At 36.7% G+C, this 12409-nt stretch overlaps 2 protein-coding genes across 9 annotated transcripts in view; one reads left to right on the plus strand and one right to left on the minus strand.

Moving 5' to 3' along the window:
* Positions 1-7415, plus strand: part of LOC123673113 (caskin-1) — a 262265-nt gene extending 254850 nt beyond the window's left edge. For all 7 annotated transcript variants that reach the window (XM_045607553.1, XM_045607551.1, XM_045607549.1 and 4 more), the window contains exons 6-9: positions 699-929; positions 2314-2499; positions 3618-4313; positions 5319-7415. In XM_045607553.1, the coding sequence (XP_045463509.1) occupies positions 699-929; positions 2314-2499; positions 3618-4313; positions 5319-5597 (1392 nt within the window). In that variant the 3' untranslated portion in view covers positions 5598-7415. The remainder of the gene's footprint in view (positions 1-698; positions 930-2313; positions 2500-3617; positions 4314-5318) is intronic.
* Positions 7416-7547: 132 nt separating this feature from the next.
* LOC123673114 (ionotropic receptor 75a-like) lies at positions 7548-12053 on the minus strand. Of its 2 annotated transcripts, XM_045607554.1 has the most exons (7): positions 10384-10695; positions 10185-10306; positions 9651-9821; positions 9273-9496; positions 8584-8880; positions 8120-8309; positions 7548-8065 (listed from the first exon to the last, which is right to left on the minus strand). In XM_045607554.1, the coding sequence occupies exons 1-7, from the start codon at positions 10627-10629 to the stop codon at positions 7822-7824; spliced, it is 1494 nt and encodes a 497-aa protein (XP_045463510.1). In that variant the 5' UTR covers positions 10630-10695; the 3' UTR covers positions 7548-7821. The 2 variants fall into 2 exon arrangements, with proteins under 2 accessions (XP_045463510.1, XP_045463511.1); XM_045607555.1 differs by lacking the exons at positions 10185-10306; positions 10384-10695 and adding an exon at positions 11941-12053.
* Between the last annotated feature and the right edge of the window lie 356 nt (positions 12054-12409).

Raw genomic sequence — 12409 nt, forward strand, 5'->3', positions numbered from 1 at the left:
CAGGTTTTTTTTCGAGGTGGCTTTTTATGGACACTTCGTCCGGGTAGTTGGGATTTTTACTGACTAAGCTATCCACTAGCGATTGAGTGGTCTGAACCTGAGAAAAACTTGCTTAACTCTTGTTAGTTTTAACTCGCAGGATCTTTGATGTAGGATATGTTTGTCCCATTCTCATATTGTTTCATGAAGAGCTCGATTCTTTGGACTGTTTATTTTAATTATTTGGGGTAAAGCGTTTTCGTGGGGAATATTAAAACACTGATGGACGACAGACGAGAACTTTATTGTGGTTCAGCACTTGGAAACATCCTTCAACACTCTACTAACTCAACTAGTCATCACCTCGTAACTTACTCCTTAAACTCTCCTTTTCCCAGTTTTACCTGTGTTACAAACATAAAATCACATTGTACTCCGGGAATTTCTTCTTCCTTTTCTCATTCTCTAAGTTGTATGCCTGCGCAATTGTATCATGATGCTTTCGCACAAATTAGGGGGGGGGAAAGATATTCTCTATTTTATCTTTCTGAAAACCCTCTGAATGAGAAAGTTGTATGCCCAAGTACCACGAAAGAACATTGTTACACTAATGCAGGTACATTTATATTAAGTATTGTGATGACAATTTCGGCTACACACAGACATTATGTCTAATTGCTTTTTGTCGCCACAATTATACCACTTTCATGTCTTTACAGGGTTCCCTAGAAGAATGGCTCCACCTCTTACGACTAGACGAATACATGCCTGCCTTCATCCAGCAGGGTTACCAAACCGTAGAACACGTGACAGAGTTGGCATGGGAAGACCTAGAGGAGTTCGGCATTGTCAAACTAGGCCACCAGAAGAAAATAATGCTGGCGATTAAGAGGATTAAAGATATTAAGGCTGGAAAACGCATAGGAAACGATCGGATTTGCACGACACAAGTAAGATTTTTTTTTGTAGATGGCCTGATCCGTCTCTGGTCGCGATATTTTATTGTCTTGACGCTGGTCCGTAGAAAAAAACAAGCCGTATCTGGAATAAGTTTTTTTTTGAAAAATGACAATGAAGAATGAAACAATGATAAAATCACCATAAAAAGAGGTTAATTTTAGATCTGCGGTTTCATAATATGCAGCCATCCATTCAGAGAAATATATTCTGCTGACTAGCGTCATGTGAAACTGTCTTCGGCATGTCAACAATGAATCTTCTTAGTGTACCTTGAAACACGATATAGATATCTCGATATAACTGCATATCTTGGCACTCCGATCATTCTGTCATTATTTCATGAATTATTCAAGTTAACTGTATTGTTTATACTAGTTTACACTTCATGTCGAATCAGCATTAAATAGAGAACGATGCATACATATACTGCATGAAGCAGAATCTAGTTTATAGATGATATCCACTAAAATGCTGCGAGTTCTTCAGGAGAAAACAGATTTAAAATAGTTAATTTCAGAGAGAGTTGTATATAACTTACCTTCAAATTCATTGAGCTTTTTTCGAAATTTTCCAGGAGAACTCTCAGATATTTCAGAATGTTTCGCAATGCTTTCTTTTCATTAATCTTTTTGTCGACATGCCTATATCTTATTTTCAGTGTAACTTTAACATATCTAGATATTTATGTACCCGAATAAATTCGTGTAGAAATTAGATAAAAGAAAATTTCTAGAAAAATAGTAAAAAGTATTTCTGTCTAATCATGGACATAGTAAAAAGAAATTCATCCATTAGCTATATTTTCTTCTGAACTTTTTGAACAGAAGGAATAATTTATTATCGCATCAAGTTGATCGCTTCAATTCCACTCAGGCCATAGGAACATTCGGATCGTATATTGTTTCCTATACTTATCTCATCACCGACATCACCTTTCGACAAGATCGAACGTTTTTCGATGACAGCAGAAGATATATGAGGCTTTTATACTGTATTTCTGTATCTATTTTCTGATGCACCGTAATTCTACAATTGTTTTTCTCAAGTTGTCACCAAAGTCACATAAATCTTGACCCTTAAGACCTATTCTTTTCACTTCCAATTCGTTAAATGTCACTCAAAAGGTGAATTTAGCTTCTAGCTGCCCAGTTCCAAAACTAACGTGATGTTTACGCAGCTGGCAGCTATGTTCATTCTGTCAGTTAAATCTAGTAGCGGTAACGTTTCTTATGAAACTACTAGACTTGCTGCTTCGCGCAGTGCTGCCTTAGTGGAATTGCGCCCTTACAAATCTTTTTAAATCTTCGTTCTCGTATTATTACCTTGCCCTCTTTGCCGTACCCCGCTTTTACGCTGCATGTTTGTGTGTATAAGGACGTACTGGTGCACGCACCCCTGGGACCACCCTCGCCCACAGGCCTGGCCCCCACAGTACACAGCACCTTCCATTCCTTCCACCAGCCCTGGGAGTTGGACCAGACGAGGCAGCTGACCGCGTCCGCCACTGGCACCCCCCAACACTATATGCCGTTGTACCGCACCGATATAGTGCCGATAAAGGTATAACTACCCTTTTATTTATTTATCTATTTATTTTTTCGTTTTTATATCTTGAATCGATGTGAATGTTCAACATATTGCATGATGTGTCATTTGCACTTGCCGAAAAACCGTCCTTCTGAAGAAAGATGGTTTTTTGATTTTAAAAGATGTTATTTCTAATAATTGTTCGATAGAGTAATGACGAAGGTGTCGTCTAGTACGTTTTTGAAACAAGATTCCTGAAAAATGATCAAACCAACTATGCGAATGTCAAAGGCAAAGCCAAGATGCTGAGTTCTTAAAGGATTACAGTAATACAAACAAAACTCAATAATCAATCATTGTGAACACCTTGTGAAGTATAATAGTATTCTGTACCTCATAAGAGATCTCTACTAGGAAAACAGGGCTAATCCTATGAAATAGCCCTTGATTGATCATTATTAACTAGTCAAATATTGAAACATTAGACTGTTGATGCTTCTGTAGCAATTACTTCATCGCGAAGATGATATTACAAGATGAACACCCCTCCTTTATAGACACTTGTATGAAGCTACGATAAACTCCTAGGACATAAAGTTAAGTCAACAGATTGCTGAATATATCTTTACAATTTCTTAAGAAACTTCGGAAGAATTACAAGAGATAACAAGCTTAGATGAAAATAGGAGTACCATATACTTCACCTCCAAACTTGTGGATTGTTATTGAAAATATAATTTGGCTCTCCCCAAATTTGTTTTATCATAAATTGCTGCAAAAGCAGTTGTATCTTTTCATTCCAAAGTTCATAAATGAATAGAGCTAAACCTCCAGCTAGTAGTCCTATACCAAAAGGAAACTGAAGGATCTGAAAGAGCAAAAGTACAACAAGTTAGAACTTGCAAGGTTACATAAAAAACACTTGAGAGTAAATGGAAAAATTGAATACAAAGGGATAAAGCGAAAGCTCCCAATACCTCCAACGAATTCTGATCTTGTTTCAAAGACGCATTTCGAAAATTGTCAAATATACACATGTACATACACGCCCTCTAGGCATGAAACAACCTTTCGTCCTAGCTTCAATGTTAACTGTAATACGAAACGTCATTTTAGCCATCAAACAATCATTAAACATCTTCCTCTTTCAGATCCGAACAGGACGCGGCAAGTCGCTGGAATCGTTAGAAGATCCCAACGAGAGAACGCACCACACCTTCACCTCCGAGAACACCCAGACGTTCTACTACCAACAGCCCATCGGTTGGCGACCCTGGTCCTACGACGACGGCGACATAACGCCAACAAACGAATCCGTGATCCTCTACGAGGGTGGCGGCACCTTGCCCCGCCCCAGGGGCGTGATCAAACCAAGACCCGTGGCCAAGATAGCGGCCAAGGCCAGGGAGACCTTTCCGGACTTCGAGAAGCCGCAGTTCACCACGGAAAAGTACGCCAACCCCCAATACAAGACGCTGCCCAGGGAGATAATGGACCCGGGGAAATACCACATGCAGTACAGCCCCATGATGGGCAAGAAGATACCGCCGCACCCGCCGAAACGTCAGGATTCGGAGTGTTCGCACCCCGAGACCACCACCGTGGAGATCCACCACGTCCAGACTTCTAGTCCGTTGCCGCTCCCGGCCTATCCTAGTTCAGACAGCCTCAGCATATCGCTGGACAACCAGGGAGACCTTCCCTTACCGCCGCCCCCAGCTCCGGGCACGCCACCAGGAAGCGCGCACTCGAAGTTGAACTCCTCGCAAAGCTGGAGCGCTGAGGAGCAGGAGCTGATCAAGTCGCTGGCGTTGCAGCACAGAAACGGTTCCGATGCAAGTTTTAAGGTTAGTTTATGTTTTTCTTTGAGATTAGCGATAGTAATCAGTGCAGTCTCATCCTAAAAATGTGCCTCTGATGTCGATTTCACCAAAAACAAAATGTTCTTCCATTCTGAGAATCAACTGGATTCAAAACTCATGCCAATGCTTTGGATATAATTCCGATAATATTTCATTTCAAATCACTATTTACAGTAGTTACTGTTGACCTCTGAAGTACTGTGGATTTCGTGAATAAGTGGACTACATGTCATCCACTTGATATACAGAAGAATCAAAATAAAATCTACTCCCTGCTATATGGTTATGCGGGGCCAAATTGAAGCTACCCATTTCCCTAGGTCAGAAACACTGTGCTTTTCAGAGTATCAAACAAACCTCGAACAGGCTCCCATATTCAGTTCACGCAGAGGCAAAGCTAACCTAGGAATTAATAGGGGAGTAATACGATAAGACATCTGGTTGAAGGCAATAAAGTAACTTTACTGTGGTCTTAGCCTAATGGTATTGGAAGCAACAACAAGCTAACGATCTTGTAAAAAGAGTATCTACTGGCTCAGAAAAGAACACTACAATCCAGCAATAAATGCTCATAAATAATATAGTGGAGAATATAACCAATATCACAAATTGAGCAGAGAATCAACTTGATCAAGACTAAGATGTCTAAAAAGTGGTATGCTCACTCACTCCTAAAAAACTGGCACCAACTGGATTTAACAGAGATTATCGATAATGTGGCGCTCATATAAAATTTCGCTGTAGTTTCCTTGAAGATATGGCGCCATATCATACAAAATATAGCGCCACCTAAAGAGGCAAAGAGATGTTTTGCGATGTCGTTTTCATGGAAATATTAGTACTTCATTATATAACTCCACCTAGGACATGGAAGTATCGGCAATCCTCAGTTGAATTATCTCAAGCAAAATTCAATCAGTAGACATCCTAGTATCTTAATCATAACAGAGATATCGTTCATCGATTCTAACCTCAAAATTTCTCTTCCAGTCGAGTTCCAGTACAGAATCAGATTCGCTGCCTTTCGCCAACGAGAACGCCGGTACAATCAGGACAAGAGCAAGCGGCAGACCAGTAGAATACTCCCCTGCGAAGCCCAGGACATCATTGCCCCCTCATCCGTCCCCCACCCCAAACAGACAACAGGTCATAGCAAGAAACAATCCGAGATCGGAACCAGCGGACGTTCTGAACGACATCGGAAACATGCTGGCCAACCTGACGGACGAACTAGATGCCATGTTAGAAGAGGAGAAGAGACAGCAGTAACAGTGAAAGTTATAAGACTGAATGTCCACTATCTTCAAATGTATAAAGGGTAAGAGAGTTCTCGTGTCAATCCCTAATTTAGGAAACTGTAGGGACCACTCACACAGATTTATTTTTCTCTCTTTCGTCTATAACTATAATTGAAAGTTCCGTTGATTGATTGAACCACAGAACTCAGATCTTTGACATAAGAAGTCTTCAACCTAACCTAAAAAAGTTTTCTTGTTATTTTCGTTCTGAGCACGAATATTTTTCTTAAATTTTTGGATTTTCATCCAGATGGAAAATGCTGCGAAAGGAAACCTTACCCTTTAAACAGTTGTGATATTTTTGTATGAGATAGGGCTTAGTGACACCTTAAGTAGATTATCGTTCATTTCCTGTAAATATTTTGAGAATTTTTTATAGAATTTTGTAAATATTTTTAGATAGGGGTTTTGAATTATTACATTGTAAAAATTGTAAATTTAATTTGGTTATATATCTTGTTTAAGTTATGTAGCTATAACGTTGACATCGGTGTTTGCGATCAAGCTTGAATCAATGATTCAACATAAGAGTTAATTTGATACATTATCTTTATATTTAAGCACCACAGTTGAATGTGTATTTTCGATACTGCTTGAAATTTTTAAAGGGGTACGTGATAAAATATCTCATTTGTCTTTAATATTTCGGGATATAATGTGAATTATCGGAAATGAAATTCGGGGAATAACATTAAGTTGTAGTTCATTTATCCAATGTTATTGGAATTTTCTTTTATTTTCTCTTTTTCTGTGAAAAATACTTTTGAGACCAAATTCCAAAATTTTAGAAAGTTGATAGTTGCCAGTGTTGCCACCGTTATTCGTCGATGTCAACGTGCATATTATTCCTATAAATGGCGCTAGATGGATTCTCCTAATTTCGGTTATAATTTGATCTCGGTGTGTTTTTCATTTCTCCTGTGGATATACTTTTCAGCATATAATTTGAATATAATGTGGGGAATGTCGGAGTAAAATGACTTTTATATAAAACAAATGAATATCAGTAGTGACTTTGAACACTATAGATCTTGTACTGAAGAGTAGAACATAGAGAAAATGTTCTGTATTTATATTTTGAGGCCATCGTTCGAGTAGTTGGCATGGATAGAGAAGTTTCTGTATACCTAATTTAGATGTTGACTGTTCAAGTTGGTTCTACCCTTAGTGTACTAAACGGGAGCACGGGGTGATTCAAAAAAAAAATTCTATTTCTATGAACTCGACAACAATGAATCACCTCTTATGTTTCTATTCTTGTATACCCACTTCCAAAACTCAAATTCCCATTTGTTGGAATCCTAACCTATAAGAAAAATACAGCTTAAATTTCTCGAATAAGTTTCATGAATCGATATTTTCGATGTTCCTATCAAAAGAATAATCAAATTCAACACTACCCTGTTTCCTGAATAGCCTCAGCTCAAGAACAACCAACCAGCCTTCATAATGGAAATCATTCAAACGCCTATCCAATTGGTCTACGATATGTGCCATACTTCCTTAAGAGCCTATGTATTTAATTTCGAAACCAGTACATGTATCAAAATATTATGGTTATATTTGTGTTGAAACTACTTGATGGCATAACGTTATACGTCTCTTTTCCTGTAATAAATGTTGATAAGATTTTACTTAACATAGATTTTTATTATTATAAATTATTTTAATGGTCCATAATTAATTACAAATTTTGTATTTGCAATTCTATTATATTTCTTTATGTATTGTTTAATTGTTAACAATGAATATATAGATCAATAAACAAATATACACTCAAGAATTCTTTCTAATCTGTCTTTTGTCAAAATCTACCCTTTTCATGCTAAAAATCAACTATTTTAAAATTTAACTTACAAAGGTCAATTAAAAGAATAAAATATTACGAAGAGATGAGAAAAATATACAGTTAATCTCAACACTTACTATAACATATTGAAAACAAAAGGGGTGTTCCTAGGGAAAAATATTTGTAACTTTACTGAAAGCCCTATTTTAAGCCTCAAAATTTTATAGCTCGGCCCTCCTGTATAGTGAAACTTGACCTATTTTTTAAAGCGTACTAGATTTCAAATTTCAATAACACCAAACTAAAAAAGTGTGATCAATAATCCTTCCTGAGGACTACCTTACATTGCTCTGTGATTTTAGTATTGTTGCACTGGTGCTACTACATACATGTATTTCCAGTAGTTTTAATCGAATGAGGGTTTTGGTATAGCCCTTTCCATAGGCGATTTTCGGTGATGATAGTACCATCTCTCGAAAACTAAGAGCGTTACGGAAATCGCCAATCCAACAAACAGTACGAAGAAGGCTATGAAAGTTTGATCCAATCCAACAGATAACAGAATTGCGTTTGAAAAGCAAGGAGGCTTCTTTTCTTCCCAAATGAGGCGGTATCTATGCACGAGACCTGTCTCTTCCATTTTCCTCAAGCTGAAAGATAAGAATTCCACAACGTTCGATTTTTGTTTCCAACTCAATTCTCACCTAATTTTCAGCAGATTCTTGTATTGCGAATCTTTTTTCAGGTAGAAAGAAAGGTAGGATGCTGGGATAAGTGCTATTTTATCGGATAATTCGCAAATAGCTCCGGCGTCGAAAGTTTTCGCAATAAGGAAGTATCCGATTGAAGACTCCATGTGGTAGGCGTAAGGTCCAGTTCTAATTTTCTCGATACCTGAAAATTCGCAAAACACAATTTTAAAATTAACACCACACAAATGGAGTTCCTATATAACACATGGTAAAGCTAGCATAAACAAAATAAAAATCAAAGCTGTTTAAATCTGGAGAGAGTGATGGCCACTGGAGCTATTCTTTCATCTGGCCGGGTGGCATCTCTATTTATTTGATGAAAAGAACTTATACTTGGATTTAATGTACAACTTTAAGACTCTATCACTATATAGGTAGTAGGCTAGGTACACCAATCACTTTACCAATTGACTTACCATCTGTTACGTTCCATACGTGAGGTTTTCCCCTATCCGGAAAAACCAACTTCCTAATAGCTTGAATATCGGGATTCATATTGGTCTCGAAAATGGTAAAGGTGTAGGGCGCCATCTGTATGCCGAGTTCCAATCCGCTCCTTATCAAATCCTTATACGATGTTGGTTCTCGCGGTTTTGCGTTGAGAAGAGCTGAGACAATACTTGAAGTGTAGTAGTTGTAGAGAAGAAAAGACAGGATCAAAATCATGAAGAAGAGGAATCTGCTGGTCAGCCTTGAAGGGGTTATATAAGATCCTGAAAATATTCATGAAATCTTTAGTTTTATGTTGATAAAACTTCCTCTAAAGAGACATAAGAACACAGGGAATATTAACAGATTGTCAACATTCGTAGAGGATCTAAGTTTCCTCGTCTTTGATTCTCAAAAAAATGGACATGTATAGTACATGGTATAGTTCTGCATTGTAATTATCTCACGAAAAGTTCTAATTTATGCTTGTCCAATGTATATCAGAAAGAATTAAAATTCTAAAAAAAGAAAAGAATTGTAGAAGTTGAAGCTCTTACCAGAATCTGTGGACACAGACCGACAGATGTACAAAAAACCAATGTGCGAATAAAAACCATACCAAAAATCTTCTCCTATTTTCGGTAATATCAAAATGAGTTTTCACGTGCATTCTCACCTTGTTGGCATATCACCGACACCGTTATCAAAATAGCAGTGAAAAACGAATAAGAACCATTGGCTTTCATCAAAATGGTTTCGATCCAGTTGGTGATCTTCAGGAATACACTCAACAACGTCAAGACAACTACTATAGATAACCAAACCTTTGTAGTGAATGGCTTCAAGAACTCGTTCTCCCATAAGTCGTGGGTTCCTCGATTGCGGAACATGAAAGATGTGCTACAGAAATGGTTAGTATCAAAAACAATTTAACTATATGATAACATCAGGCTATTTTTGTAGTGTTTTTTGTTTTTTACTTTAGGCAATATTTCACGAAAGGTATAATTGAAAGTCCATGAAGTCAACTTTTGATTATTGTGCAAAAACTAACCCGAAACGATACATTGGATTCACGAAGTCGAAAAACTTCACTCTGTCTTTCTTAATCAGTCCAACCACACTAGACAGATCGCTAATTTCTTCATGGAGGTGTTTAGCTACTCCATCTTCCAATCCAGCTACTTCATTGCCGAACCATTTGTCTTGAACTAAGAGAATATTGCTGCAATAAATATTTTTTCATGTTAATTTTGGTATTAAATTCGCTACTCTTATTAATGAGCTCAAGTCTAGATCTGTAGCTATATACATAAAAAGAAATTGTAACTGACGATTTCAATAAACATTATACCAACAGTTTATATTTCAAGATTTTTTGATACTTAACACTTTCATTATTAAACTTACTTAACCCTACTTTATTGCCTACGTCGTTTTAAACTTGTTCAAAAACTTTATTACCTAACCCGAATACCCATGTTCACATTAACAACGATTTAAAAGCTTTTACCACGATTTGAGACAACAATTTCAAGAAAAAATCATAACATAATCATCATCATTATCATCATCCCAAATAACTCACGTGAAATTGTGCATCTGCTGAAAGTTAATGAATATGGGATAACTAAATTTGGAAATGAAATCCGTTGGTTTACTCTCCATTAAATAATTGTTATAGTCTTTTGTCGCCTCAGGGTTTGTAACCTAGAATATTGAAACAAATAGTACCTAATACTTCTATGCCTAGAATGAGCAGTACTGTTTCAAATCTAGGTACTTACAACAGTACTTGAATGCAAAACAACCCCAGATAAAACAGACTTTTTGTGATACCTTTCCATGGTATCATCAACATACACCGTATTTGTACTTTTATTCCAGTAACCGTAATAACTTTGTACCAATGAACCATTCCTTTTAAATCCAGTGTTGTAAACGTCGTATATACCGACAATTCTTTCGGTTGACCAAAAAACTAGTTTAACATCGGAATCGAATCTAAGTTCAACATCTTCCAACTGAGGCATCGAAAAATCTTCACTATTGTGTACAAAAATCAACCACTTCTGTTTATATTTCAAGTGCTTCCTTTGACCAGCCTAAAATAGGTTGATCATATTATAAAGTACTCCTCACCCGATGATATTGATACTTCTACTCTCTTCTGATAGGTATATCAAAGTATAAATAATAAAAAAATGATCAAACCTTCTTTAGAATTTGAATACTGCTATCACAGTTGTAAAATAACACATACAGCATGTTGTGCCTTTGATCGGTTTCATCAGTATCGTTTAAATATCTTTTGACGTTCCAGAATCTACTGGATACTTCAATTTCTTTCATCGTTGAAACAATCTCTAAAAATTGCATAACAATATTAGTATACCTACAACTGTATTTTTCATTTCATACTAGCCATAAATATTTTGTAAGATGGTAAAATACTCTACGGCATTATACATCTTTATCCTTCGCTCCTAAAAATCTATTGTCTCCACATTATTTTCAGTCTTGTGGGTAACATTATTGACTCCCGAAAAATCCATTTTTACATATAGGTAGGCAATGAAAGAGCTGGAATACCTATGGATTATGGAACCTCTTATGTCTCCAAATATCCATACCTTAGGACTAGTAACGCAAGATCTAGAGATCCAAATGCAATTTCAATTCTAATTCTATAGCCAAAACAAGATACACATAATTGCACTATCTCATCCCGAGATCAACCCAGTGAACTCTGCCAAATACACCTTACCACTACAACGTGGAGAGGTGGCCCTGCTGCAATGCAGCGGCCCTTATTAACCCGCCGTGGCCGCACAAGAGTGTGGCGCGAAGCCCATAACGCCACCTCTCGGGCAGACAGAGTCACTACAACTCGAAAGCAAATGTATTCATATTGCTGCAATTCAGTAGAATATTTTTAAAATCTAAAAACTGTGCCGACACTTTCAAAATTATTCCAAAGCATTCATTCGTTTTCAATCAAACTGCCCTTTCATTTTTCAAAAGGTAGTTACCATATATGATAATTACCATATGATGTCCAGCAGTTTAAGAATGTACAGTACTTTAGATTCTTATGAAGCATATAACTCTGAACAAGTAAAATTTCATCACTAAGGCATATCACATCTACCAAAATTAGATTTAAAACATAAAAGCCAAAGTAGATTTTCATGTTTATTTCAGTTGCCGGCGGAACGGGGTTTATCATTCGATTGGTGCCTTTGTAGATAGACAGATTCTTTTATATATCAGTTAACACGAAAGAGAATATCTAATGTATTGAAATACTTTGAAAAAAAATACATATACGTGTAGGTACCCACACAAGATATCGCATGGCGTTCTCAATTTCGTTTTTCAAAAAGGTTGTAGTTATAAACAGTAATTCGCCAACCAATTGAAAATAATAAATGGATCTATAAGTAATTTCTTGGATGTAGACCACTATTTTAGAAATTACCCTAAAATTATCGCAACTATCTGATTAACTAGACACCCACTGATTACTGAACAATTCATTTTATTCTAGAAAAAAATATAAATGGTAAAACCCAGAAGAACAACAAGTGTTTGTAAACTTGCAGAAGGGGAAAATGTTTTAGTTGTAAATTATTTGATTGGTCTGTTTGAATTGTATCACCGTTTTACTTCACAATTCAATCCTCATTGGAGGTTTCTTCTATTGTAGCTGAGACAAACCCGAAGTTAGTGTAGTTAGCGGTTGTAACGTTCATTTTCTTTTCGTATTGCTATTTGTTTTGGTTTGTTCACATTCGCTGCTAAAATCGTATT

This window comes from Harmonia axyridis, chromosome 2 (genome assembly GCF_914767665.1).
Source record: "Harmonia axyridis chromosome 2, icHarAxyr1.1, whole genome shotgun sequence".
NCBI lineage: Eukaryota > Metazoa > Arthropoda > Insecta > Coleoptera > Coccinellidae > Harmonia > Harmonia axyridis.

Coding starts and splice junctions, on each gene's coding strand:
- LOC123673114 (XM_045607554.1), bottom strand. CDS start 10,629: ATGCCTCAGTTGGAAGATGTTGAACTTAGATTCGATTCCGATGTTAAA. Junction 10,307..10,383: donor TTTTGCATTCAAGTACTGTT/GTAAGTACCTAG, acceptor TCAATATTCTAG/GTTACAAACCCTGAGGCGAC. Junction 8,310..8,583: donor CGTATGGAACGTAACAGATG/GTAAGTCAATTG, acceptor GCGAATTTTCAG/GTATCGAGAAAATTAGAACT.